General features: G+C 48.9%; 1 protein-coding gene across 1 annotated transcript; it reads right to left on the reverse strand.

Moving 5' to 3' along the window:
- Window positions 1-6941: 6941 nt before the first annotated feature.
- LOC122920938 (fatty acyl-CoA hydrolase precursor, medium chain-like) lies at window positions 6942-20879 on the reverse strand. Its single transcript, XM_044270776.1, has 13 exons — window positions 20766-20879; window positions 14529-14733; window positions 14303-14441; window positions 14001-14134; window positions 13657-13810; window positions 13459-13572; window positions 13106-13201; window positions 9627-9767; window positions 9468-9545; window positions 8623-8770; window positions 8347-8496; window positions 7979-8051; window positions 6942-7751 (listed from the first exon to the last, which is right to left on the reverse strand). The coding sequence occupies exons 1-13, from the start codon at window positions 20824-20826 to the stop codon at window positions 7574-7576; spliced, it is 1671 nt and encodes a 556-aa protein (XP_044126711.1). The 5' UTR covers window positions 20827-20879; the 3' UTR covers window positions 6942-7573.
- Window positions 20880-25908: the final 5029 nt, after the last annotated feature.

The following is a 25908-nucleotide window of genomic DNA, read 5'->3' on the forward strand; positions in this document are numbered from 1 at the left end:
GATCTGCCACTGCCTGACCATCTAGCGGTACTGGACTATCCTGTTGTGGTGCCGCGGGAAGAGGGGCCAACAGACGGGAAATGAATGACCTGCCCTGTGGGATAATGCGCATAGCAAAGTGTAACATCCCCGGTAATGACTGTAAATCAGCTTTCGTGGACACTCTCACTACTGTGAACCTGTGGATGACTTCCCTGATCCTCAGCAGTTTGTCTTCTGGTAGCCTAGCTAGCATATTCCCTGAGTCTAACACGATGCCCAGGAACGTGAGTACCGTAGATGGGCCTTCACTGCTCGTAAGGTTTCAAGCCCCTGAGGTGTACGTCCTGGATGTTCAATCAGCAAAAATCCTCCAGGTAGTGGATGACATGTTCGCAGCGGAACTCGACTTCCAAGCTCCAATCAGGGCCGGTGCTACCATAAGGCAGACCAAGCGGCTGCCTTAGGGCGCACACTGGGAGAGGGCGGAAAAATGTGACATGGGGGCTGATGGCTGACATGGGGGCTGATGGCTGACATGGGGGCTGATGGCTGACATGGCGGCATGATGGCTGACATAGGGGGCTGATGTCTGACATGGGGGTCTGATGGATGGGGGATGATGGCTGACATGGGGGGCTAATGGCTGACATGATGGCTGACATTGAGGTCTGATTAACATTGGGGGTCTGATTGCGGCTGTGAGCTGAGGTCTGATTAACATTGGGGGTCTGATTGCGGCTGTGAGCTGAGGTCTGATTAACATTGGGGGTCTGATTGCTGGTCTGACCTGAGGTGTAATGGAAAATATATTTTTCTTATTATCCTCCTCTAAAACCTAGGTGTGTCTTAAAAGGTGAAAACTACAGTCCTCAAACCAGCGATTGTCTGAAGCAGAGAGAAGATACCAGGACCACACAGAGGAGAAGCCAGCTGCTGCAGACGGGACCAGGGCCAGGTGAGCTGCGAGGGGGGGGAAGCTTCGCTTGTGTTGGCAAAAATCCTTGCACCGGCCCTGGCTCCAATGCAGGGCCTGCGCAAACTGGTCAAATAACCAGGGGCTGCTCTTGGAGCCAAACATCAGCTTCGTGGCGAAATAGTACACAGCACCGTCGTCACACCGCTCCCACAAATACAGGCCAATAAATCGGCCTTCATACATATATATATAATGGCCCCCTGTGTATAATGATAGTAGAGGATGATAGTGAAGTCAGGAATCTAAGAATGTTTTCTGTTAAACTCTGCAGAGATGAGACGCAGCTGGAAGAAGGTGTCATGGCGGTCTTACCTCCGAATGAAGACGGTGAGGAAAGAGTCTACATCAGAGGAGACGGGACTGGATGTAACAGGTATGTGCTGCTGTATTGTACTGTATATAATAATGTCCATCCACATATCTGTTTCACAGTAGGGTTGGGGGGTTGTTTGAGAATATGGCCCACCCTGCCGCATCCTGGCCCCAGACTTCAGATCACACTGTGCGTGTTCTGAATTCTGGGGCCTCACAGCCATCTACTACATCAGGCATGCCCAACCTGCGACCCTCTGGGCATGCCTGATGTAGTAGATGGGTGTGAGGCCATCTACTAGTCCATGCCGGGAGTTGTAGTTTTGCAACAGCTGGAGGGCCGCAGGTTGAGAATCCCTGTACTACATTATCTGTGTGTTATCTGTGGTGTTACATAGGACTGCAGGTGACATCTACTACATTATCTGTACTCAGTTATCACTGTGTTATCTGTGGTGTTACATAGGACTGCAGGTGACATCTACTACATTATCTGTACTCAGTTATCACTGTGTTATCTGTGGTGTTACATAGGACTGCAGGTGACATCTACTACATTATCTGTACTCAGTTATCACTGTGTTATCTGTGGTGTTACATAGGACTGCAGGTGACATCTACTACATTATCTGTGTCTGTGATTTTACTCTTTGGGTCCATTTGGACTTTTTTGCTGCATCTATTTGACGCCAAGGATAAACGGCGACATCTTTGACTGCTGAGAAGTTCAGGGAGCATAGGGTTAATAAAGCGAGAGCAGCTAATAAACTATGGTATAGCCCGCAGGGGTTTTTCATGAGTGTCTATGTCTATTTGGCTGGGAGAGCAGTACACCCTCCCCTTGTCCTGATTGGCTGCAGTTAAATGGTTTTGGCCAGTGTCATAAGAAGGGCGGTTGCTTTTAGTTTTGCCTCTTTTCTCCGACACCTAACAGCTTCACTGCTACAGGCGGAACAAGAAATTATGGCTGCGAGCATTCAAATGGAAGGGCCGGCTTTTATATCTCGCCTGCTGGCGGGTTTGCAAGCCCCTGCGCAGTCCCCCCCTCCCTGCCACTGCTCCCTCATCATCTCCGGCAAGAGTGGGTGGCAGGAGTACCGCCAGAAGGACCCGCCCACCCGCTCGCCTGCGCTCACCCCCCCCTGCCCTTACCTGTTAGATCCCAGCGAAGAAATGGACGGGGGAGAGCCACAGCTAGAGCGCCGGCAGGACAAGCCTCAGCGCTTCCGGCCGAGCGTCTCTAAGCCACGGCCCCCCCGTCTCTGCAGTTGCTGCGGCTGTACAGGAGAACAGCGATCTCCTCCACTGCGCGCTCCTGCTCACGTCTGCCATCATGGGTAACCGCCCCAGCAATAACTCCTCTGCTGAGGAGCCTAGTTTGCCAATGCCCCCCCATTCCCAATTCCTGCTGCCCAGTACCCATCCACAAGTGTCTGATTAACCCCCCCCTCTTCCGCACACTTTACTGTGGCTGGACCTCTGGCTCATGTATCAGAGCAGCCATCTTCAGTCCCACCAATGCTACCACCTACCTGCCACTCTACGGCTAGGTCCAAGTCACCAGCTGCAGTCCCTGGCCGGCGTCACCGGCGCAGAACAGGTCCAGAGCATCCCGTCAGAGTCGCAGAACAACCCGCTCCTGGTCCTCCAGGTGGCGGTCGCTGTCTTCATCTGAGTTGAGCTCCTGCGGTTCCAGTTCTGGCAGGTCAAGAACCAGTAGGAGGCGTGATCATAGACAGGCGGCCACCCGGTTGTCCCGCGAGGCTGATCCAGCTAGCGTGGTTCCTCAAGTCGTTCAAGCTGCTTCTTTCCTTCCGCGGCCACTGGTTCCTCAACAACCGCGCAGGGGCCAGTGGCCGTCCGCAGACCCGGAGCCTGTTGGCTGTATACGAAGGGCATTGTACATTTTTTGCATTGTGCAGATACAAGCACGAGTGCTCAGTTTGTGGAGGACCCCACTCAGCAGTCCGCTGTCTGCGTAACCTCCTGGTTCCAAAATTCACACCCGCCACTGGCAGGAAAGACCCCAGTGAGCATCTCCGCGATGTCCCATTGGCTAAATAATTACCCCAGTAAGGAAGCTGCGGCACAAATACGTTTCGGTTTTACTTTTTTTTATCCCTTTTACCTACTCTAGGTCACGTACATTTTCAAAAAACTTTTAAATCGGCGCTAGATAACCCGGCTCTGTTGCGAGAAAAAATTGCAAAGAAAATTTCCTTAAGCAGGATAGTGGGCCCATTTTCCTCACCCCCCTTTTATAACATCCGTATGTCACCATTAGGCCTCATTGCAAAGAAAGACCCAGGTAAATTCAGGCAGATCCACCACTTGTCCTTCCCTAAGGGCATGTCGGTTAACGATGGCATTTCAAAGGATGATTCTTCCGTGTCCTACGCGCCTTTCGATAGAGCGGTGAGTTTGGTCAGAAGTGCGGGCCAAAGGGCGCTGTTAGCTAAGGCAGACATTGAGGCGGCGTTCCGCTTACTCCCAGTACACCCAGACTGTTATCACCTACTGGGTTGTATGGTAGACACTTTGTTCTATTACGACACCTGTCTGCCGATGGGTTGCTCCATCTCGTGCCATTTTTTTTTAGCTATTTAGTACCTTTCTGGAATGGGTGATTAAATATGAGACTGGTTCGCGGTCTATAACGCACTAGTTGGATGATTTCCTATTTGTGTCCCCGGGCAATACAAACCAATGCCGATACCTCCTTAACACATTCAGTTTCTTTAAGTTCTGTGTATCCCTATCGGAAGAGAAATTTTGCGGCCCCGCTACTACTATTACATTCCTAGGTATTGATATTGTATCCATGGTTTTTCGCCTCCCTCAGTCAGTTTAATTCAAGGTTTCCGCTCAACTAAATCAGCCACGTTGCGACAACTGCAGTCCCTGTTAGGCCTACTAGTTTTTGCTTGCAGAATTATGCCCAAGGGTCGAGGTTTTTTCACGTCGTTTATCCCTGTCTACCCGCGGTGTTGCCAAACTATATCACCACATCCGCTTGACAAAACAAATGAAAGTGGATTTGCAGGTGTGGAATAAATTTTTGGATTCATATAACGGCCACACGTATTATCAAGGCCCCGAAATATCAACGCCAGATTTGGCATCATTCACTGATGCAGCTGGTTCTACTGGTTTTTGGGCAATATTTGGCAGCGAGTGGTGCTCCGCTCCTTGGCCGGATGATTGGCGTTCCTCTGGTTTCTGCTCCAATATTACACTCCTCGAGCAGTAAGCTTATGGGGACACAAATTCGCGTATGTTTTTGGACAGATAACATGGCCGTGGTCTTTAGTATAAACAAGCTAACCTCGTCATCCCCTCCTGTACTTGCTTTACTGCGGCATTTAGTTCTCCGCTGTTTAGAGCTAAACATCTGGTTCCGCGCTCGCCATGTCTCAGGCGTACATAGTTCGGCCGCTGATGCACTTTCTCGTTTCCACTGGCAGGAGTTCTGGAGTATCATGCCGGGAGTAATCAAGGAAGGCCTTCCCTGTCCGCCACTGCTATGGGACTTGCTGATGAACGTCTGATGTCACTGGTGAGGGCGTCAGTTGCGCCATCGACTTGGTCAGGACATGGTAAGGCATGGGCTGAATGGTGTGCGCGGGCGAGGAGTACTACCATAGGGACTTTGCCGGCGGATAGTTTACAGGTGACGATCTCTTATCTATTACAGCTAAGAGATGAAGGGGTTTCTGCTGTGGCTGCGCAGCGTAGGCTAGCAGGAGTGAGCTTTTACCTCAAGCTGCGCTGCTGGCCGGACGTTACAAAACATTTCTTAATCCGTCAAGCTATTAAGGGCTAGCGCAAAGAGCACAAGTGCCGCGAGCGCAGGCGCCCAGTATCTTACTCCCTTTGCAATGCATTGCCCGCTGTTTGCGCTTCTGCATATTAAACCTTACTGTTCAAGGCCGCGTTCTGCTTAGCATTTTTTGCTGCACTCTGAATCGGTGAACTAGTTAGCCCGTCTCGCTCCTGTTTAGGCGATTTAGGCGCAGGCGATGTTTTCATCACTGAGTCTTCCTTTAGGTTTAGGGTACTCATTCGTCGCTCCAAGACGGATGTAATGGCACGTGGTTCTTGGCTTCCTTTACATAAGGTGGAGGGCCCTATATGCCCGCATGTGGTGGTCTCAGAGTGGATGCGCACTCGCGCCCAAGGCCCAGCTTTCCTGCTACACACTGACAGCCGCCCAGTAACGAGTTTTCAATTTAAATCAATTTTCCACCCCTGTCTATTGGCGTTAGACCTCCCAGTGTCTGAGTTTGGCACACATTCTTTCCGAATAGGCGCGGCTACTGAAGCAGCAAGGGCCGGGTTGCCAGAATCAGAAGTACAACGTATTGGCAGATGGAGATCTGCCTGTTTTGCCTCCTATATCCGCCCACACTTATTCCCACACAGATTTCACCCAGCCCACCACCTGCTTCATTGGACACTCTTATATTTTCTGGGCAGGACAAAGAGCTGAATACAGGCCTGGCGGCCGTAGCCTCGGGTTCAGGAATGTTCAGGTCGTCTGGCGCGGTGTCCGGAGGCTGCGCTGGTCACAGGTCCTTCCAGAGGAGCTCAGTAGGACAGTTCGCTCTCCTATTATATTGGTCATTCATGAAGGGGGGGGAATGACCTCTGCCTATTAAAAATGGCGGAGCTCATTGCCCTCATCAGAGCAGATTTAGAATGTATACCTGCTTTCTTTCATGAAGTGATAATTGTGTGGTCGGAAATTAACCCCAGAGTCACGTGGCAAGGAGCTAGGGATTCGCAGGCAATAGAACGCGCGAGGAGAACGGTCAGTACCAGGATTTCACAAGTTATTGGATCCATGGCGGGGGAGGCATCGCCAGCTGGAAGGGGACAGCATACGCCTAATGAGGCCGGATGGGGTACACCTGAATGATATCGGCCTAGATATCTTTTTGTCGGGTTTACAGGATAGTGTAGAGCAAGCGTTATTCTTGTTGGGCGGGGGCCGGAGCGCCGCGTAGGAGTACACGGGCTCCTCAGTGGAGGTCGGTGCAAATTAAAGGAGATGGAGAAGAAGGCGGACTTCCTGACAGAGGGCATACTGCTTCTTGTTACTCCGTGTTTTAATATGTTTTGGAGAGCGAAAAGTTGGTGTTGAAAATAAATAGTTAAATAAAGCTGACCCCAACTCTCACCCAACAAAAGAAGGTGTCTTTGTGTTTTTTTCAGGTTTTTTCAAGGTTACATTTCTTGGCAGTCTACGTTGGGTGTGAATACAGCCCGGATCCGTGCAGAGCACCTTTACCACTGGAGAGCTGGACTGTGTCCTATCTAGCTGCCCGTGCACTGCCTGCCCTGTTATTAAACTGGCATTGTGCAACCTGAACATGTGCCAACGAGTGGGGGGAGGGGGCGATGATCGCCCGGAACATGAGGAGAGGTGCTGTGCTATGGAAATACACAATGACATGCTCCAAGTATAGGGAGGGGGGGGGGGGGGGCGACGACATCCTGATAACTGTGTGGGGCGCATTCTGTTAACTGTGGGTGGGGGGTGCATCCCGATAACTGTGGGGGGCATACCCTCAGGCTGTGTTCACATTTGTGGCCGCATCGCCTGGTTTTGATGACAAGAATAACTCTGCACGCAAGAGGTGTCGGCGTCTGCGACATCAGAGACCAGGTGGCAAATACGGACCTTAATTTAATGGCAAATCAGAAGATCAGTCGCTGGTACAATGGTGTTCGGCTGCTGTGAGACTACAACTCCCAGCATAGACAGATCTAGCTGTGCAGAACAGCAGCGTCCCTGCTCTCCACATTACACAATTTATAGAGAGTAATGTACAGTAACCCCAGCATTTATCCTCCAGAGTTGCACCCTCTAATCTGGAGCCTCAGAGCTGAAATCTCACTGCATTCCCTTCTGGTTCAGTGTGATCTTTTCAGCTGGCTCTGTGCCCCCCTGCATTACAGGAATTCAGCCAAGTTGTTAGGAGATTTCTGTTTGCCAGCTTGCTGACTGTTGTGATTTAGTATAAGTAACGTCCATTCATTCTATATATTAGGGTTCAGAAGGTGCTCTGTACCCTCTGTGGGGGCGCATGTGGCTGACACGTAAGATCTGTCAGCAGGGCGGTCTTACAGCTGGCTTTGGTATAGGAGTCCGTGTCCTCATCGTGGACTTCTGGCCAATTGGTTGTTCACTTAGAAAATAAACATTGGAGGTGAGGGGTGACCCCCTTACTGCCACACCCGTGGTTTGTGGGGACATATCGGGGCACAGTCCTTCCTCCCGGATCTGGTCTTTGGAGACGTTTACAGCTCTGTGTGCTCTGCCTTTTCCTCCGCCATCTTTTGAGGAAGGTCTTTGGACCAGAATTCGTACTTTGCAGCCTTCAGTTGCTTGGAAGCTTTCTGCTCCAGGTCAATCTCCAGGAAGTCTTCATCGTGGTCGTACTGTGGCCAGTGGACCAGGCCCGGCCCATTGGGATCACTGTGGAAGAGGAGAAATGGATCAGCATCATCCAGACCAAGGAGAATGTACAGTGATCGATGACTGATGCTCGAGGAGGTGCCGTGGAGGAGTCTGGGGCTGCACGGACTACAGCATGTGGCGTTGTGCGTCAGATACAGTGTGGACCCACCACTACAGCCGATATACCACATATAGGATCTGCCCGTCACCCACACACGCCATCTGACACAGCTCTAGTCTCATACCCAGTGCGGGCAAAGTTGGCCCAGTATTTCATGAAGGTCCTGCTCAGATCCTCCTCTTCCTTTGTGAAGGCTCCTGTGAATAAAACCAGAAAGTCAGACCAAACAACGTGGTGGATAAGTGTACAAGACACCGGAGCTGACAACCGCCCAGGGCACGGCATGGAGTCAGCACATTATAATAACAGGCACCATAAAGGGGGAACCGACTGTGACCAAACCGAGCTGGTCATATTGTGATATTATACAGGACACTGAGCCCAAAAAGTGCTACAGCCCTGTGTCATGATGCCGCGTCATTGTGGAAAATAAGGACAAAACATGGAGGAAAGTACAAACTGCATGAGGGTTCATAATAAAGAGTGCATCACCTTTGAACAAAATGTCGCCCTCCAAAAATGGACCTCCTATCACAAAGAACAACTCTTCCCCGTGATCGGCCTTTACAAAGTCCGGCTTAGAGTCTGCAAACAAAGATGGACGGTGCTGGAACTCGTAGAAGTAGGTGGGATGGCCAGAATCTACAATGAGAGAAGGTTAGTGTCACAGGAGCGATGCTCTGCATGGGACATAACAGGGTGAAATGCCCTGAGACCAGTGTACCAGGGACACAGTATACACGAGGAGGTCATTCTTGTGCCACATACCTCTGTGATACTTGGCCGCTCTCAGCGCCGGCATGACAAAGACGAGGTCTCCGACCAGATCTAGGAAGCGGTTCCGGATTTCAGCAGGGTCAGTCTCATCTCCGACATACTCGTCTAGCAGGAAACTCATGGCGCCAGAGAATATACCCTGAAATATATGAAGATGTTCTCAGAGCTTGGTGATGGTGGCAGACGCCACAGAGCTGGGTGATGGTGGCAGAGGCCACAGAGCTGGGTAATGGTGGCAGAGGCTGCAGAGCTGGGTGATGGTGGCAGAGGCCGCAGAGCTGGTTGATGGTGGCAGAGGCCGCAGAGCTGGGTAATGGTGGCAGAGGCTGCAGAGCTGGGTGACGGTGGCCGAGGCCGCAGAGCTGGGTGATGGTGGCAGAGGTTGCAGAGCTGGGTGGCATTGGGCAGCGAGGGGCCGCGGGGCATTAAGACATGCACCAGTGCAAATATTGCAGCCTGTGCCCAATGCAGGTGCTTTACTGGAGCCAACAGGGGTATGTACAGAAGGTAGGTTGACTTGGCCTGTATGCTCTGTTATGTGAGGTTGGGGCATTCGCTTTGGCAGTGTGTTCTCATGTGTTGAGTTGAGATACAAGTAGTTCCCGATCCTCAATTGAGTCCCCACATGGATAAACTTCAGCCATTGCCCACAGTAGAGCCTCACTCCACTCCGCCAAACCGTCCTCCAATAATTCATATAAAGGGCAATTCTCCAATGGAAATCCAGTCCGTAAGGTACAGAAAGTGCCGTCTTTATTATCACAGTCTTGTCCACAATCATAATAAGAAGGCTGACTTTCCATACCCCATACCCCCATCCACTCGCGGTCACCTACCATAATTGGGAAGTTCTTCAGGATTTCGGGCACCATTTCTCGCTCCATTCCTTCTCTTATTCCTGTGATGTTCAGAGCCTGGGAATGAAAGAAGTAGAACTCTCATCATTGTGGAGATCATTAGGATTATCCGAGGATGTCCTCCTGTGTCATTCTTACCGACAGCATGTTCCATCCAAACTCCTGGTTATTGACTCCAGTCATAAATGGCACAGGGTTCACCTCTTTATCAGCCAGAATCTGTTCCACAGGTTTAGGGAAGAACGCCCCATCGATGCTCGCAGGCAGAGGCATGAAGTGCTGCAGGTAGAGAAAAGTGACTGGTGAGCAGTGGACACCATGGAAGCTGCCCATAAGCCTGTGCGCATGTGAGAATACACCCCCAAAGCGGCAGTCAAGGCAATTTGGATCCCTGTGACAAGGATGAACTGCCAGAGCAGAGGACAGGCGGTGTGGTCATGGGGACACTGGAGCAGAGGACAGGCGGTGTGCTCATGGGGACACTGGAGCAGAGGACAGGCAGTTTGGTCATGGGGGACACTGGAGCAGAGGACAGGCGGTGTGGTCATGGGGACACTGGAGCAGAGGACAGGCAGTGTGCTCATGGGGACACTGGAGCAGAGGACAGGCAGTTTGGTCATGGGGGACACTGGAGCAGAGGACAGGCGGTGTGGTCATGGGGGACACTGGAGCAGAGGATAGGCGGTGTAGTCATGGGGACACTGGAGCAGAGGATAGGCGGTGTGGTCATGGGGACACTGGAGCAGAGGACAGGCGGTGTGGTCATGGGGTCACTGGAGCAGAGGACAGGCAGTGTGGTCATGGGGACACTGGAGCAGAGGACAGGCAGTGTGGTCATTGGGACACTGGAGCAGAGGACAGGCAGTGTGGTCATGGGGACACTGGAGCAGAGGACAGGCAGTGTGGTCATGGGGACACTGGAGCAGAGGACAGGCAGTGTGGTCATGGGGACACTGGAGCAGAGGACAGGCGGTGTGGTCATGGGGACACTGGAGCAGAGGACAGGCGGTGTGGTCATGGGGACACTGGAGCAGAGGACAGGCAGTGTGGTCATGGGGACACTGGAGCAGAGGACAGGCAGTGTGGTCATGGGGACACTGGAGCAGAGGACAGGCAGTGTGGTCATGGGGACACTGGAGCAGAGGACAGGCGGTGTGGTCATGGGGACACTGGAGCAGAGGACAGGCAGTGTGGTCATGGGGACACTGGAGCAGAGGATAGGCAGTGTGGTCATGGGGACACTGGAGCAGAGGACAGGCAGTGTGGTCATGGGGACACTGGAGCAGAGGATAGGCAGTGTGGTCATGGAGAGACACTGGAGCAGAGGACAGGCGGTGTGGTCATGGGGACACTGGAGCAGAGGACAGGCGGTGTGGTCATGGGGACACTGGAGCAGAGGACAGGCGGTGTGGTCATGGGGACACTGGAGCAGAGGACAGGCAGTGTGGTCATGGAGAGACACTGGAGCAGAGGACAGGCTGTGTGGTCATGGGGACACTGGAGCAGAGGACAGGCGGTGTGGTCATGGGGACACTGGAGCAGAGGACAGGCAGTGTGGTCATGGGGACACTGGAGCAGAGGACAGGCAGTGTGGTCATGGGGACACTGGAGCAGAGGACAGGCGGTGTGGTCATGGGGACACTGGAGCAGAGGACAGGCGGTGTGGTCATGGGGACACTGGAGCAGAGGACAGGCAGTGTGGTCATGGAGAGACACTGGAGCAGAGGACAGGCAGTGTGGTCATGGGGACACTGGAGCAGAGGACAGGCGGTGTGGTCATGGGGACACTGGAGCAGAGGACAGGCAGTGTGGTCATGGGGACACTGGAGCAGAGGACAGGCAGTGTGGTCATGGGGACACTGGAGCAGAGGACAGGCGGTGTGGTCATGGGGACACTGGAGCAGAGGACAGGCAGTGTGGTCATGGGGACACTGGAGCAGAGGACAGGCGGTGTGGTCACTATGAACAGCACATTGAATGTAGGCAGGTCATTATACTCAAATGATAAAGTACATGGAAAATATACTATACTGGACTGTAGTATTCAGGATGAATTGCTGTGTTGGCACTCTGCGATAAATAAGTGGGTTTTGGGCTGCAGTTTGGGCACCTGGTCTCTAACAGGTTCGCCATCACTGACCTATGATGTCGCTGGGATCGGGCAAAGTTTACCTGAGCCCTGGTGACAGTCAATCATTGGTGGATTAGTGGGGTTGGGGGCTATAAGTGTCCAGGCTCCGCCGGCTGGTTTGCCTGTTTGCCTCACCTACCCTGGGAGCCTGGACCAATTTGGCCCCCCCACCCCCCGCCCCATTTTGTTTGTAAAGTTCAGGTCTGTGCAGGGTGGTTGATATAGTCATCCCGGGATTGTATTATGGTTTAAATGAGTCTGAGTTTATGACTAGGCTCATGGTATTTATATGGTTAATCTATTAAAGTTGGTTTGAGTTTAAATAAATAGGCCTCGGCTTATCTCTAGTCTTGTATTGTTATTGCATTAAGGTTTATAATATATATATATGTGCCATGTATTGCCATGGTCTGCGGTGTGACAGGCAGTGTACAGACAGGGTGTAAAGCCAATCTAGTGGAGAACTCCAAGAGATAGGATATAATTGGAGGCGCCAGCGGATGGAGGATAGAGAAAAATATAGCAGGGGAGGCAGCTAAGAGGGTGTTCACGCTGAAAGAGAACGGTGTGTAAATAGTGACCAGAGAGGTCTAATATGGTTCACTGGAAAGTGGACCAAGCTAGACTAGTCAAAAAATTTAACCCCCATGAGAAGCGCCAAATCCCAAAATGTTCCAGAAAAGGCCAGCAAAGTGATCAAAAGAGAGTTAGCTGGTAGATGGTGAGTGTGAGGTGACCACCCTATTAGAGGTGACCCAGGAATAGGGGGTAATTTGTAAACCACACAGTAGACTCCCTAATAGAGTACACCTATAAGATCAGTTGGTGAAATATATTCACATAGACTAACCATATAAACTCAAGACACCAGCCAGGAGCGCCTGTAGAGTCTTCAGTGCTGATAGTTGCCCAGTATGAAAGGCTTCACTTCAGTAGTATTAATGAAGACTTTGGCTTCTTTAATGTAGACAAACAGCTCTGAGGTGGCCTTTTCTGGAACACTTTGGGATTTGGCGCTTCTCATGGGGGTTTAATTTTTTGACTAGTCTAACTTGGTCCACTTTCCAGTGAACCATATTAGACCTCTCTATTCACTATTTCTTATAGTGTACAGACAGGCCATACACCGGCCTCATCTGACTGCCCTGATGTCTCCTCATCTGACTGCCCTGATGTCTCCTCATCTGACTGCCCTGATGTCTCCTCATCGCTTTTGTTTCTTGCAGCTACAATCAGGGGATTTAACCCTCACACCCCCTTTCTGAAGAGATTCCTCCTGTTACATAAGCTGTAGGGAAGCATTGAGAGGGTTAAATCCCATTGTACCTAAAATAGACAGGTTTGTCATGAGGAGACCCGAGAAGCAGCAGGAAGGTGAACCAATCTACACAGATGGTTATTTTCTCTATGCAGTGCGTCCCCTCCTTTCTGATGCCCTAGGCAGGTGCCCTTATGTGCCTTGTAAATACCGCCCTGCTGATCGTACCATAGAAGCTCCGATAGACAGGATCTCTTCCTCAGACTTCACCTTCAGACAGTCCAACAGTGTGTCCACACCGCAGCCCGAAATATTGGCCACAATCTGCAAAGGTGAAGCATAAAATCAGATTATGGGATGAACTCCGGATATTCAGCTATATGTGCACACAAAATGCACTGGGCTGTAGGAAATGTTGTCTAGCCACACAAGCAGCACAGAGTGTTTTGGGAGAGTAGTGTGATGATCCTGTCCCTGCCCCCCCCCCTCTCATGTAATCATGTTGTGAGGCTATGTCTGTGTATTAACCCTCTTGTGTTCTGCCCATAGTCTGCGGTCCACGGCCTCACTCTGTCACTTACATTTCTGATGAACACAACTTCTTCAGTAGACGTGGCCACCAAACCCGGCATTATGGCTACCCCACTCTCGGCAATAGCTCTGTGGAATAAGCCCTTTGCCAAGGGAGACGCCACCTGGATATAGCAGATACACAGCAGGAGATTAGGAGTGCACTTATCCAATATCAGAACCCAAATATCAGCCTCACCACAACTCACCAGTGCAGAGACGCTGAGTCCCCCCGCAGACTCCCCAAATATAGTCACAGAGTTGGGGTCACCTCCGAAATCTGCAATGTTCTCCTGAACCCACCGAAGAGCTTGAACCTGGTCCAAGAAGCCATAGTTCCCAGGAGCTTTATCATCTCCAGTGCTAGGATGAAGAAACACGTAATTCATGTTACCTTTACTGGGGTGATGTGATATATTGGGGCGACATTCACAGCAGATGTGGTGCAAAAAGACCTCAAACCTGGACTCTGAGTCGAGCATTGTGCAAAGCAGGTGTCAGCATGTGGCCTTGTATGTACAAGCATGAGAGTCACAGAAACCGTACTGATTACCTCATGAAGCCGAGCAGCCCCAGCCGGTACTGGATGGATACAACTACAACTTTTTCATAGGCGCTTAATACAGAACCCTCAAACATCATGGATCCCCCCATTATCAGAGCTCCTCCATGTATGAACACCATGACCTGCACAAGCAGAGGAAGCGTCTATTACTGGTCAGAAAAAATGGGATGACTGTGTCCTAAAACTAACATCAACACCACAAGGGAACTGCCATGGGCACGGTGTCAACCCCACAACCAGGAGGTCTGAATTCACCTCTTTATATACAGGTAAGTACACAAAACACTCACAGGCAGCATCTTCTCCTTCACTCGATCTGCTGGGGTGAAGATGTCCAGATATAGGCAGTCCTCCGACACTGGAGGTATGATGATCTTCGCTTTAAATGCCTTTACCATCATCTCCATCATGTCAACATTCTGTAGACATCTGTAATATATAAAATACGTGCACTTCACGTGATGATACAGTATGAATGTGTGCTGAGCTCTGCCACCAACCTCCACGTCCACTTACATTGGAGCATAGTCTGAGGCCTCCCTCACTGAGCTCCATGCTGTGGGGGGTTCTGGGGCAGCAAATCTCAATGAACCAACTGGAGGTTTGGCGAAGGGGACTCCATAGAAGGTGTGGACAGTCCTGTCTGTTCCCTTTGCAGACGCGGTCTTCCCCCGCAGCTTGCCGTACCGTGTTTCCACTTGAGGTTGGTCATCCGCCTGCGCTAAAGTCACAGAAAGCAGTAGATTACTGCATGCAGAAAAGTGCCTGCCTTATAGTACAAACTGCCGGCATCCCCTGCTCATTCAGACTCTGCTCACTGCCGGCTCTGGTGATTTGTTGTGTTTGCACTGGACACAATGTGCCGTCATCTGATGGAGGAAAATCACTGCCCTCCCCTGCATTATAGGAGCTGAGTTTCTGTCTTACTGACTGTTTCCAATAACAGCACCCCCGGCTGTACATGATCAGCCTGACACCCTCCGCTCTACAGGCCTTTATATCTGTATAGTAAAAAGTAGATAGGTCCAGCGTCTGATAAAAGGATATCCTTTATTCAATGCGGTAAAATCCATACGAAACAAGACAGATGCAAAATTGGCGCGTTTCGGATCTCAAGTTAACGATCCTTACTCGTGATATAAAATGCCGTCTGTGACTCTCCCATATAAACACACATCCTCCAATCACATGTATAGAAACAACATCACATGATCAGGTGTGGGCGAATCACAAAACACGGAATGACAAATCCAACATGTGCAGAAAAACTTAAAAACGTTACAAATTTATTGATACTGTGAAATGAAGTAATTTTTTGTTGTTCATTCCTGTAGGGAAGTAACTACCAAGTTCGAACATCCAATATGCCTCTCTACTTAGTAGTTTGCGTCTATGGTCACCCCCCCCCCCCCTTAACTGGGAGCGTTGCCCTCTCCACACCCTGAACCCCCTAAAACTTTTTGTATTACCCTTCTGTAGAATGGGAAAGTGCAAAGTGGCAGAAGAAACATTGCGTGTTGGATAGTGAGGTCTGTCAGATAATGTCTCCGTATTCTGGATTTAATCTGTTTGGTGGTACATCCTATATATTGCATAGAGCATTCAACACATGTAATTAAATAAACCACAAACTCAGCGTTGCAGTTAATACACTCACCTAAAGAATTATTAGGAACACCTGTTCTATTTCTCATTAATGCGATTATCTAGTCACCAATCACATGGCAGTTGCTTCGATGCATGTAGGGTTGTGGTCCTGGTCAAGACAATCTCCTGAACTCAGAACTGAATGTCAGAATGGGAAAGAAAGGTGATTTAAGCAATTTTGAGCGTGGCATGGTTGTTGGTGCCAGACGGGCCGGTCTGAGTATTTCACAATCTGCTCAGTTACTGGGATTTTCACGCACAACCATTTCTAGGGTTTACAAAGAATGGTGTGAAAAGGGAAAAACATCCAGTATGCGGCAGTCCTGTGGGCGAAAATGCCTTGTTGATGCTGGAGGTCAGAGGAGAATGGGCGACTGATTCAAGCTGATAGAAGAGCAACGTTGACTGAAATAACCACTCGTTACACCCGAGGTCTGCAGCAAAGCATTTGTGAAGCCACAACACGCACAACCTTGAGGCGGATGGGCTACAACAGCAGAAGACCCCACCGGGTACCACTCATCTCCACTACAAATAGGAAAAAGAGGCTACAATTTGCACGAGCTCACCAAAATTGGACTGTTGAAGACTGGAAAAATGGTTTCTTGAACATGACAATGAGTTCACTGTACTAAAATGGCCCCACAGTGACCAGATCTCAACCCAATAGAGCATCTTTGGGATGTGGTGGAACGGGAGCTTCGTGCCCTGGATGTGCATCCCTCAAATCTCCATCAACTGCCAGATGCTATCCTATCAATATGGGCCAACATTTCTAAAGATGCTATCAGCACCTTGTGGAATCAATGCCACGTAGAATTAAGGCCGTTCTGAAGGCAAAAGGGGGTCCAACACCGTATTAGTATGGTGTTCCTAATAATTCTTTAGGTGAGTGTATATTGTTTTATTTTGTCACTTCTGCCCATTCACTGTGGACGTGACTGTTTGACTAACGGACATATGTTCACATCATGTGTATTTTCTGTGGCCGCATTTATAGCTACCCTGATATGAAAGCCACACTGGTTTGGCCTTCGGGCGGTCACAGAAAAGGCTGGGACTGATCCTATGACCCAAAGTAGGGCCCCCCACCCGAGAATATAGTGAGAGCCAGGGGCGGACTGACCTTTCCAGCAGCGGCAGGCCCGTCTTTAATATTGATTGGACCCTGGGCAAGAGGGAGAACAGAAGAGCCGCTGCCGCATTTATGGGTCCATACTTTATTAACTAAGTAGCAGGACATGTAGGGCATACATGGGGGATGTCCCTGCACTTACTATTATTTCTGGGCACCTCTCTGTTGCGCCTCTGTGGCCGCCGTTACATTCTCCATGCATGAGAACACCAGGGAGGAGACATCAGCTCTTCTCTGTGGGCGTTCCTTCTCCCTGGCTGTGACGTTCTACGCCGCGATTGGACAGGGAGAAGGAAAGCTGATGTTTCCTCTCTGGTGTTCCGATGCTGTTACTTAGCATACAGCGCTGGAGAATGTAACGGGGGCCACAGCGGCGCCCAGAAATAATAATAAGTGCAGGGACATCCCCCATGTATGCCCTACATGTCCTGCTACTTAGTTACTAAAGTATGGACCCATGAAAGGTCCTCCAGTGGCCAGCGAGGTTTTTTGTTTTTTTTACTGCCACACAACAGGGTATTTTTTGTATTGGCGCACATTATAAGGGGGCTTTGTTACAACTGGGGGACTGTGATGAATTCCACACCTCGTGCCCGCTTGAGGTCAACTACGTCGAGCTCACGAGACCTGGTATGGTCACGGGGCCACCAAAAACGTGAAGTTATGCCCTCCAGAGGAGCACGTAAGGTCAGGTTGGTACAGTTTACACACACACCTCCTGTCTACGCGGGCACAGAGAGGCAACAAGCTGAGAGAGCCTTTTCACTGCCGCAGTGAAAACAGCACGCCCTCAGCCCGGGTAACTGCCACCAGTTCTCGTTTGATATAAGCCCGGTCCGCTAACGGGATTATATAGGGTCAGAAACCAACCCGCGGTAACTTATAACTAGGCCAAAACACGGACGTGGGGATTCGTGATCGAGATACAGGACAGCACAAGATTAAATTATAGATTTAATCGCCGTAAGAGCACACTAGATATAACACAATATACACAGACAATATATACAGTGGTCTGAGGTTTTCCTGCCGGATTCAGGTGGCTCCAAACTGGTGCACTGAGGTGTGACCTTCTCCTTGAAGCTTGGACCCCCTGGGGGCTTTCTTCCTGGCCAACTGACACTCAGGTGGCTGGGGAGGGGTGGAAACTTATTTTGCATGTACACTGAACATGCCAAGAGGTGCATCAAATTACTATCAGGGCTGGGGCTTTGAACCAGGGCCCTCCTGTGGAGCTATCTGTCAGCAGATGGGGGTGTGAGGACATGGCTGACAGTAAATATTAATCCATATTCCTCACAGGGACTATGGGAGCATTATTACTTCTGGCACACAATTACTGTTGGGGGCGCTGTAGGAGCAATATTACTCCTAAGTGCACTCTGGTACAGAATTATTACTATTGCTGGGATTTTCGGGAGCACTATTACTGTGGGGGCACCTTGGCACCGTATCAGCTTAGCACAGTTATTTTTGGGGGACATTATGGTTACCCTATTAGTGTCAGGGGCACTATTTGCTGGGTGCAGTTATTTTTTAGAGCATTGGTTCCAATAATTATTGAAGGGGGCGCTATCTGTGTGTAACTAGTATTTTCAGTGGGTTTATCTGTTTCTGCAGTATAGTTTTGGGGGGCACAGCGTCTCAGTATTGGGGGTGCATGATGGGATGTTGAGAAGGTGGAAGGAAAAGTAGGAAACTAAGATGTCTCTCTGTCTGTCAAACTCTGCAGAGATGAGAGATGGCTGAAAGAAATCATCATGGTGGTCTGGTCTGAATGGAGAAGATGAGGACAGAGAACATCTACCTCAAAGGAGACGTCACTGGATGTAAGAGGTATGGGCGCGATATATGGGTGGGGCTGTGTGTGGGTGTGGCTTGATGGTGGGCGGGGACACAGGGGCCCCATAATCTCCTATTGCCCGGGAAGTGCCCCTCCCGAGACCAGGCTCTGGATCTGCCACTGGGCCCTGTGTGGTAAAAGTAAAGTTTTTCCTTTTTTCTTGGATATTTGTTTTGGTAATAGCTTTTCCAGGAAAAACAAGTCTATTTCTATCTGATGTTAACGCCCATTGTCCGGCTTTCCGAATGGACTGTGTAGTGTATAGCCTGGAGTGTAACCTAGAGCTGATAGCAGCAGGAGATTGGGCGGTGGAGCGATTACCTCGCGCTCTCACCATTTCTCCTTATGGTATATTTTTCGTTACATGTGTAGGATGACATTTGCTAGCAGTGTGGGGATCCCCGCGGTTTCTTTTCTGTAAGTAACAGAGGAAACCTTTGTTTTTGCACCATCTACATATAAACACAGATCCAAAAATGCAATAGTAAATGGATCAGGGTGTAGAACAAAATTCTATGAATCCAAGTTGCCATCAAGATAATCTCCAAAAAGTGGTGTCCGCTGTATCATCTGACCATACACAGAGCAGGTCATCGATATAATGTCCATAGCACCTTATGTTAGGAAAGAAGGGATTAATAATAATATCAAACAAAAATTTGCTCTCCCACCATGCCATAAAGATGTTTGCTATGGACGGTGAAAATTTCACCCCCATAGAAACACCAGAGACCTGGAGAAAATAACTGCAATCAAACATAAAAAAAATGTGTTTAATAAAAAAAAAAATCGACTGAAATACAGATGGAATCTTGCAGCTCTACAGTATAGTTGCTATAACTTCCCAAAATCCATTCGAGGGCAGAGATCGCCAAATTATGAGGAATATTCGTATATATGAGACCACATCAGCTGTAATCCATGTGAAAGCATCGCACCATTCAAAATTATGAAAAGATTGCAAAACTGTCCCGGCCACATCCGCGCCTCCGATACGATACGCAGGTGAGCGCTGCCATTTGACTTTCTATGTCTACAGGCCTTTATATGGTCTCAGCTCCCCGTAGATCATTTACAGAAGGAGCGACGTTATCCTGTATGGGATCAGAGAACAGGTCTGTCCACCCAGTGGCCTCAGTCGTGACCAGAATACAATGTAGTATGCGACACAACAGGAAGACCACCTGACCGAGACCCCCCCCCCCCCCCCAATAAGACCCCAAAGACCCCGCAGGTGGTGGCCGAGCTCACCTTATGAAATCTGTTACGTGGACGGGGATATTAGCAAGAGATCTGGGCTGTGGCAGGGAAGGGGTTAAGTAATTTGTCATCAGTAAAGATTACATTCTCTTCAGTGGATACAATGTAACAAGCTCTAAAATCAAAAATACACAGAAGGGGGTTTTGTGAGATTTCCGAACAATACGAGACCCTTCATCACATGAGAAATCCTCATCCAAAGTCCATGGACTTGACTGGTGACCTGGAGCGGGAGACATCACCTGCTCAACCCTCATCAACCTTTGTAACCACCCCATAAAGCACAGCAGTGTCAGCAGCCGGTTATCAAGGGCCCCGGGGACAATGTTACACCTCTAGTTAGAAAGCACTAACATAGTCCATAGAGCTGTACAGCCAGAGTCACCAGTATACTGAGCAACATCTGATCGTACCGCAATAGCTGGGAAAACCTTACTGACCTTCGGAGCTTACACTCTACAGGAGAGAGAGGACACTGACCATAAGAGCTTACACTGTACAGAAGAGAGAGGACCCCACTGACCATAAGAGCTTACACTCTACAGGAGAGAGAGGACCCCGCTGACCATAAGAGCTTACACTCTACAGGAGAGAGGACCTCACTGACCATAGGAGCTTACACTCTACAGGAGAGAGAGGACCCCACTGACCATAAGAGCTTACACTCTACAGGAGAGAGAGGAGCCCGCTGATCATAAGAGCTTACACTCTACAGGAGACAGGACCCTAACAACCACTTCTGCCGCTCTTCCTGCTCTCATTGTAATGTGTCATTATGAAACAGTTCATTGCACAATTAACCGTCTGTGTTCTCTCCGGTGTAATGTTCCTGCGCCCTCAGTGCCCCCTCATTGTAATGTCTCCTCACCTGATGCCAGGACCCCCAGAGCCAGGATGCACAGCACAACTACCCTCATCAGAGCCTCCATCGGTGTAGAATGTGCAGAGCTCTGAATAAGGCAGTTACCTTGGGCTGAGTGCATTGAGGAGGGGCAGAGCCAGCCCTAGTCTTGTGATTGGCTGCTGGGGGTGTCAATCACGGTGGGATGGCCCAGCCTGTATCCGTAGGTGCGGAGAAGTATCATCTGTGAGATCAGGATCGTGCCGTGAATTTGGTCTGACGACATGAAATTACATATAAGTGTCCTGACGAGGTGTGTGACTTGCTGCTGACGTCACTTAATTATTTTAGGGTACAGTATGGCTGGGATCTGTAGTGCACACGACTTACACTGAACTGTATGCAATTTGTGACCAAATATCCGGTGGGTTCTGGATTTTTTTCAGGACTTTTTTTTCGGGACCGTTGTGGCATCTTGCCACGTAGTACCCAAACCACGTTCCAATCAGTACTTGACCTGTGATTTTGGTGCCACAGATAGCCCTAGTGTTACACAGGCTCACTCTGCAGAGCAGGCTTTGGAGGCTGGATTGTGTGTCAGTGTTAACTGTAGTACAGGCGTTTTATTCACGACTCAGATACCATGGACTCCCTGCGCGTGTTGTAAAATAACCTACATGGATGCCCCAGCGTGTTGTAGTAACGTTCCTGTGAGGTGCAGGCGCCGGTACCTGCGCTGCGCTCACCTGTGCTCTCTGACATTTCTTATGGTCACAGCAGCTTCACGATGTTTGGAGGATTTCAGTGATGACGGAATTCGCCAATGACTGGGACCGGATGAGGAGCGCGCCGCGCGGCTGAATGATTGCCTGCTTATGGTGCGGCTGTTCTTGTAACCTGAGGCGCCCTCTTGTTCCCATGAATCCCACCACCCTTCAAGTGCTACAACACTCGATCCGTGCGTCCGTGCTGCAAATTGTAGAACGCGCCCAATTCTTATTCTGTGTTACGGACAAGAATAGACATTTCTAGTAACGGGAGTGAGAAAAATATTGCAAGGTGTCCATAATTTGCTGACCACGTGGGCGCCCCCCTCCCAATATTTCACGCCTTATACACATTAAACAGTAAAGGGTCCATTACACGAGCCGAGAACTTTAAAAATAATCGCTAACGAGCGTTCATGGGATTATCTGGCAGTGTAAATGTGCTGCCGATTACCTGATGAATGAGCAAAAAAATTGGTTCATCAGGTAATCTGATCGTTTGTGCGTACACAAAAATCGTTGTTTGCCGGCAGCAGATCTTGCTGTGTAAACACAAAACTGCCGCTGGCAAACGAGTCAGAATAGGGACGGCGATAGCATTAGTGATCACTGCTCCCTATACTGTGGAGGAGATCGCTGGATGCAAATCTGTGTGTATGTCAGTGTATGGTGCTGTGTATATACCAGTGTATGGTGCTGTGTATATATCAGTGTATGGTGCTGTGTATATACCAGTGTATGGTGCTGTGTATATACCAGTGTATGGTGCTGTGTATATATCAGTGTATGGTGCTGTGTGTATATATCAGTGTATGGTGCTGTGTATATATCAGTGTATGGTGCTGTGTGTATATATCAGTGTATGGTGCTGTGTATATACCAGTGTATGGTGCTGTGTGTATATCAGTGTATGGTGCTGTGTATATATCAGTGTATGGTGCTGTGTATATATCAGTGTATGGTGCTGTGTGTATATCAGTGTATGGTCCTGTGTATATATATGTGTGTATAGTGTATATACAGTACAGACCAAAAAATGGACACACCTTCTCATTCAAAGAGTTTTCTTTATTTTCATGACTATGACAATTGTAGATTCACACTGAAGGCATCAAAACTATGAATTATCACATGTGGAATTATATACATAACAAAAAAGTGTGAAACAACTGAAAATATGTCATATTCTAGGTTCTTCACAGTAGCCACCTTTTGCTTTGATTACTGCTTTGCACACTCTTGGCATTCTCTTGATGAGCTTCTGTAGTCACCTGAAATGGTCTTCCAACAGTCTTGAAGGAGTTCCCAGAGATGCTTGGCACTTGTTGGCCCTTTTGCCTTCACTCTGCGTCCAGCTCACCCCAAACCATCTCGATTGGGTTCAGGTCCGGTGACTGTGGAGGCCAGGTCATCTGGCGCAGCACCCCATCACTCTCCTTCATGGTCAAATAGCCCTTACACAGCCTGGAGGTGTGTTTGGGGTCATTGTTCTGTTGAAAAATAAATGACCGGATGGAATAGCATGCCGCTGCAAGATGCTGTGGTAGCCATGCTGGTTCAGTATGCCTTCAATTTTGAATAAATCCCCAACAGTGTCACCAGCAAAGCCCCCCCACACCATCACACCTCCTCCTCCATGCTTCACGGTGGGAACCAGGCATGTAGAGTCCATCCGTTCACCTTTTTTGCGTCGCACAAAGACACGGTGGTTGGAACCAAAGATCTCAAATTTGGACTCATTAGACCAAAGCACAGATTTCCACTGGTCTAATGTCCATTCCTTGTGTTCTTTAGCCCAAACAAGTCTCTTCTGCTTGTTGCCCGTCCTTAGCAGTGGTTTCCTAGCAGATTTTCTACCATGAAGGCCTGATTCACACAGTCTCCTCTTAACAGTTGATCTAGAGATGTGTCTGCTGCTAGAACTCTGGGTGGCATTGACCTGGTCTCTAATCTGAGCTGCTGTTAACCTGCGATTTCTGAGGCTGGTGACTCGGATGAACTTATCCTCCGCAGCAGGTGACTCTTGGTCTTCCTTTCCTGGGGCGGTCCGCATGTGAGCCAGTTTCTTTGTAGCGCTTGATGGTTTTTGTGACTGCACTTGGGGACACTTTCAAAGTTTTCCAAATTTTTCGGACTGACTGACCTTCATTTCTTAAAGTGATGATGGCCACTCGTTTTTCTTTGCTTAGCTGCTTTTTTCTTGCCATAATACAAATTTTCACAGTCTATTCAGTAGGACTATCAGCTGTGCATCCACCTGACTTCTCCACAACGCAACTGATGGTCCCAACCCCATTTATAAGGCAAGAAATCCCACTTATTAACCCTGACCGGGCACACCTGTGAAGTGAAGACCATCTCAGGTGACTACCTCTGGAAGCTCATCAAGAGAATGCCAAGAGTGTGCAAAGCAGTAATCAAAGCAAAAGGTGGCTACTTTAAAGAACCTAGAATATGACATATTTTCAGTTGTTTCACACTTTTTTGTTATGTATATAATACCACATGTGTTAATTCATAGTTTTGAAGCCTTCAGTGTGAATCTACAATTGTCATAGTCATGAAAATAAAGAAAACTCTTAGAATAAGAAGGTGTCTCCAAACTTTTGGTCTGTACTGTATATCAGTGTATGGTGCTGTGTATATATCAGTGTATAATGCTGTGCATATACCAGTGTATGGTGCTGTGTATATATCAGTGTATGGTGCTGTGTATATATCAGTGTATGGTGCTGTGTATATATCAGTGTATAATGCTGTGTATATATCAGTGTATGGTGCTGTGTATATATCAGTGTATAATGCTGTGTGTATATCAGTGTATGGTGCTGTGTGTATATCAGTGTATGGTGCTGTGTATATATCAGTGTATGGTGCTGTGTATATATCAGTGTATGGTGCTGTGTGTATATATCAGTGTATGGTGCTGTGTGTATATCAGTGTATGGTGCTGTGTATATACCAGTGTATGGTGCTGTGTATATACCAGTGTATGGTGCTGTGTATATATCAGTGTATGGTGCTGTGTATATATCAGTGTATGGTCCTGTGTATATACCAGTGTATGGTGCTGTGTATATACCAGTGTATGGTGCTGTGTATATATCAGTGTATGGTGCTGTGTATATATCAGTGTATGGTGCTGTGTGTATATCAGTGTATGGTGCTGTGTATATATCAGTGTATGGTGCTGTGTATATATCAGTGTATGGTGCTGTGTGTATATCAGTGTATGGTCCTGTGTATATATATGTGTGTATAGTGTATATACAGTACAGACCAAAAGTTTGGACACACCTTCTCATTCAAAGAGTTTTCTTTATTTTCATGACTATGACAATTGTAGATTCACACTGAAGGCATCAAAACTATGAATTATCACATGTGGAATTATATACATAACAAAAAAGTGTGAAACAACTGAAAATCTGTCATATTCTAGGTTCTTCAAAGTAGCCACCTTTTGCTTTGATTACTGCTTTGCACACTCTTGGCATTCTCTTGATGAGCTTCTGTAGTCACCTGAAATGGTCTTCCAACAGTCTTGAAGGAGTTCCCAGAGATGCTCAGCACTTGTTGGCCCTTTTGCCTTCACTCTGCGGTCCAGCTCACCCCAAACCATCTCGATTGGGTTCAGGTCCGGTGACTGTGGAGGCCAGGTCATCTGGCGCAGCACCCCATCACTCTCCTTCATGGTCAAATAGCCCTTACACAGCCTGGAGGTGTGTTTGGGGTCATTGTTCTGTTGAAAAATAAATGACCGGATGGAATAGCATGCCGCTGCAAGATGCTGTGGTAGCCATGCTGGTTCAGTATGCCTTCAATTTTGAATAAATCCCCAACAGTGTCACCAGCAAAGCCCCCCCACACCATCACACCTCCTCCTCCATGCTTCACGGTGGGAACCAGGCATGTAGAGTCCATCCGTTCACCTTTTCTGCGTCGCACAAAGACACGGTGGTTGGAACCAAAGATCTCAAATTTGGACTCATTAGACCAAAGCACAGATTTCCACTGGTCTAATGTCCATTCCTTGTGTTCTTTAGCCCAAACAAGTCTCTTCTGCTTGTTGCCCGTCCTTAGCAGTGGTTTCCTAGCAGATCTTCTACCATGAAGGCCTGATTCACACAGTCTCCTCCTAACAGTTGATCTAGTGATGTGTCTGCTGCTAGAACTCTGGGTGGCATTGACCTGGTCTCTAATCTGAGCTGCTGTTAACCTGCGATTTCTGAGGCTGGTGACTCGGATGAACTTATCCTCCGCAGCAGGTGACTCTTGGTCTTCCTTTCCTGGGGCGGTCCGCATGTGAGCCAGTTTCTTTGTAGCGCTTGATGGTTTTTGTGACTGCACTTGGGGACACTTTCAAAGTTTTCCAAATTTTTCGGACTGACTGACCTTCATTT

Source organism: Bufo gargarizans, chromosome 10, assembly GCF_014858855.1.
Source record: "Bufo gargarizans isolate SCDJY-AF-19 chromosome 10, ASM1485885v1, whole genome shotgun sequence".
NCBI classification, from domain to species: Eukaryota; Metazoa; Chordata; class Amphibia; order Anura; family Bufonidae; genus Bufo; species Bufo gargarizans.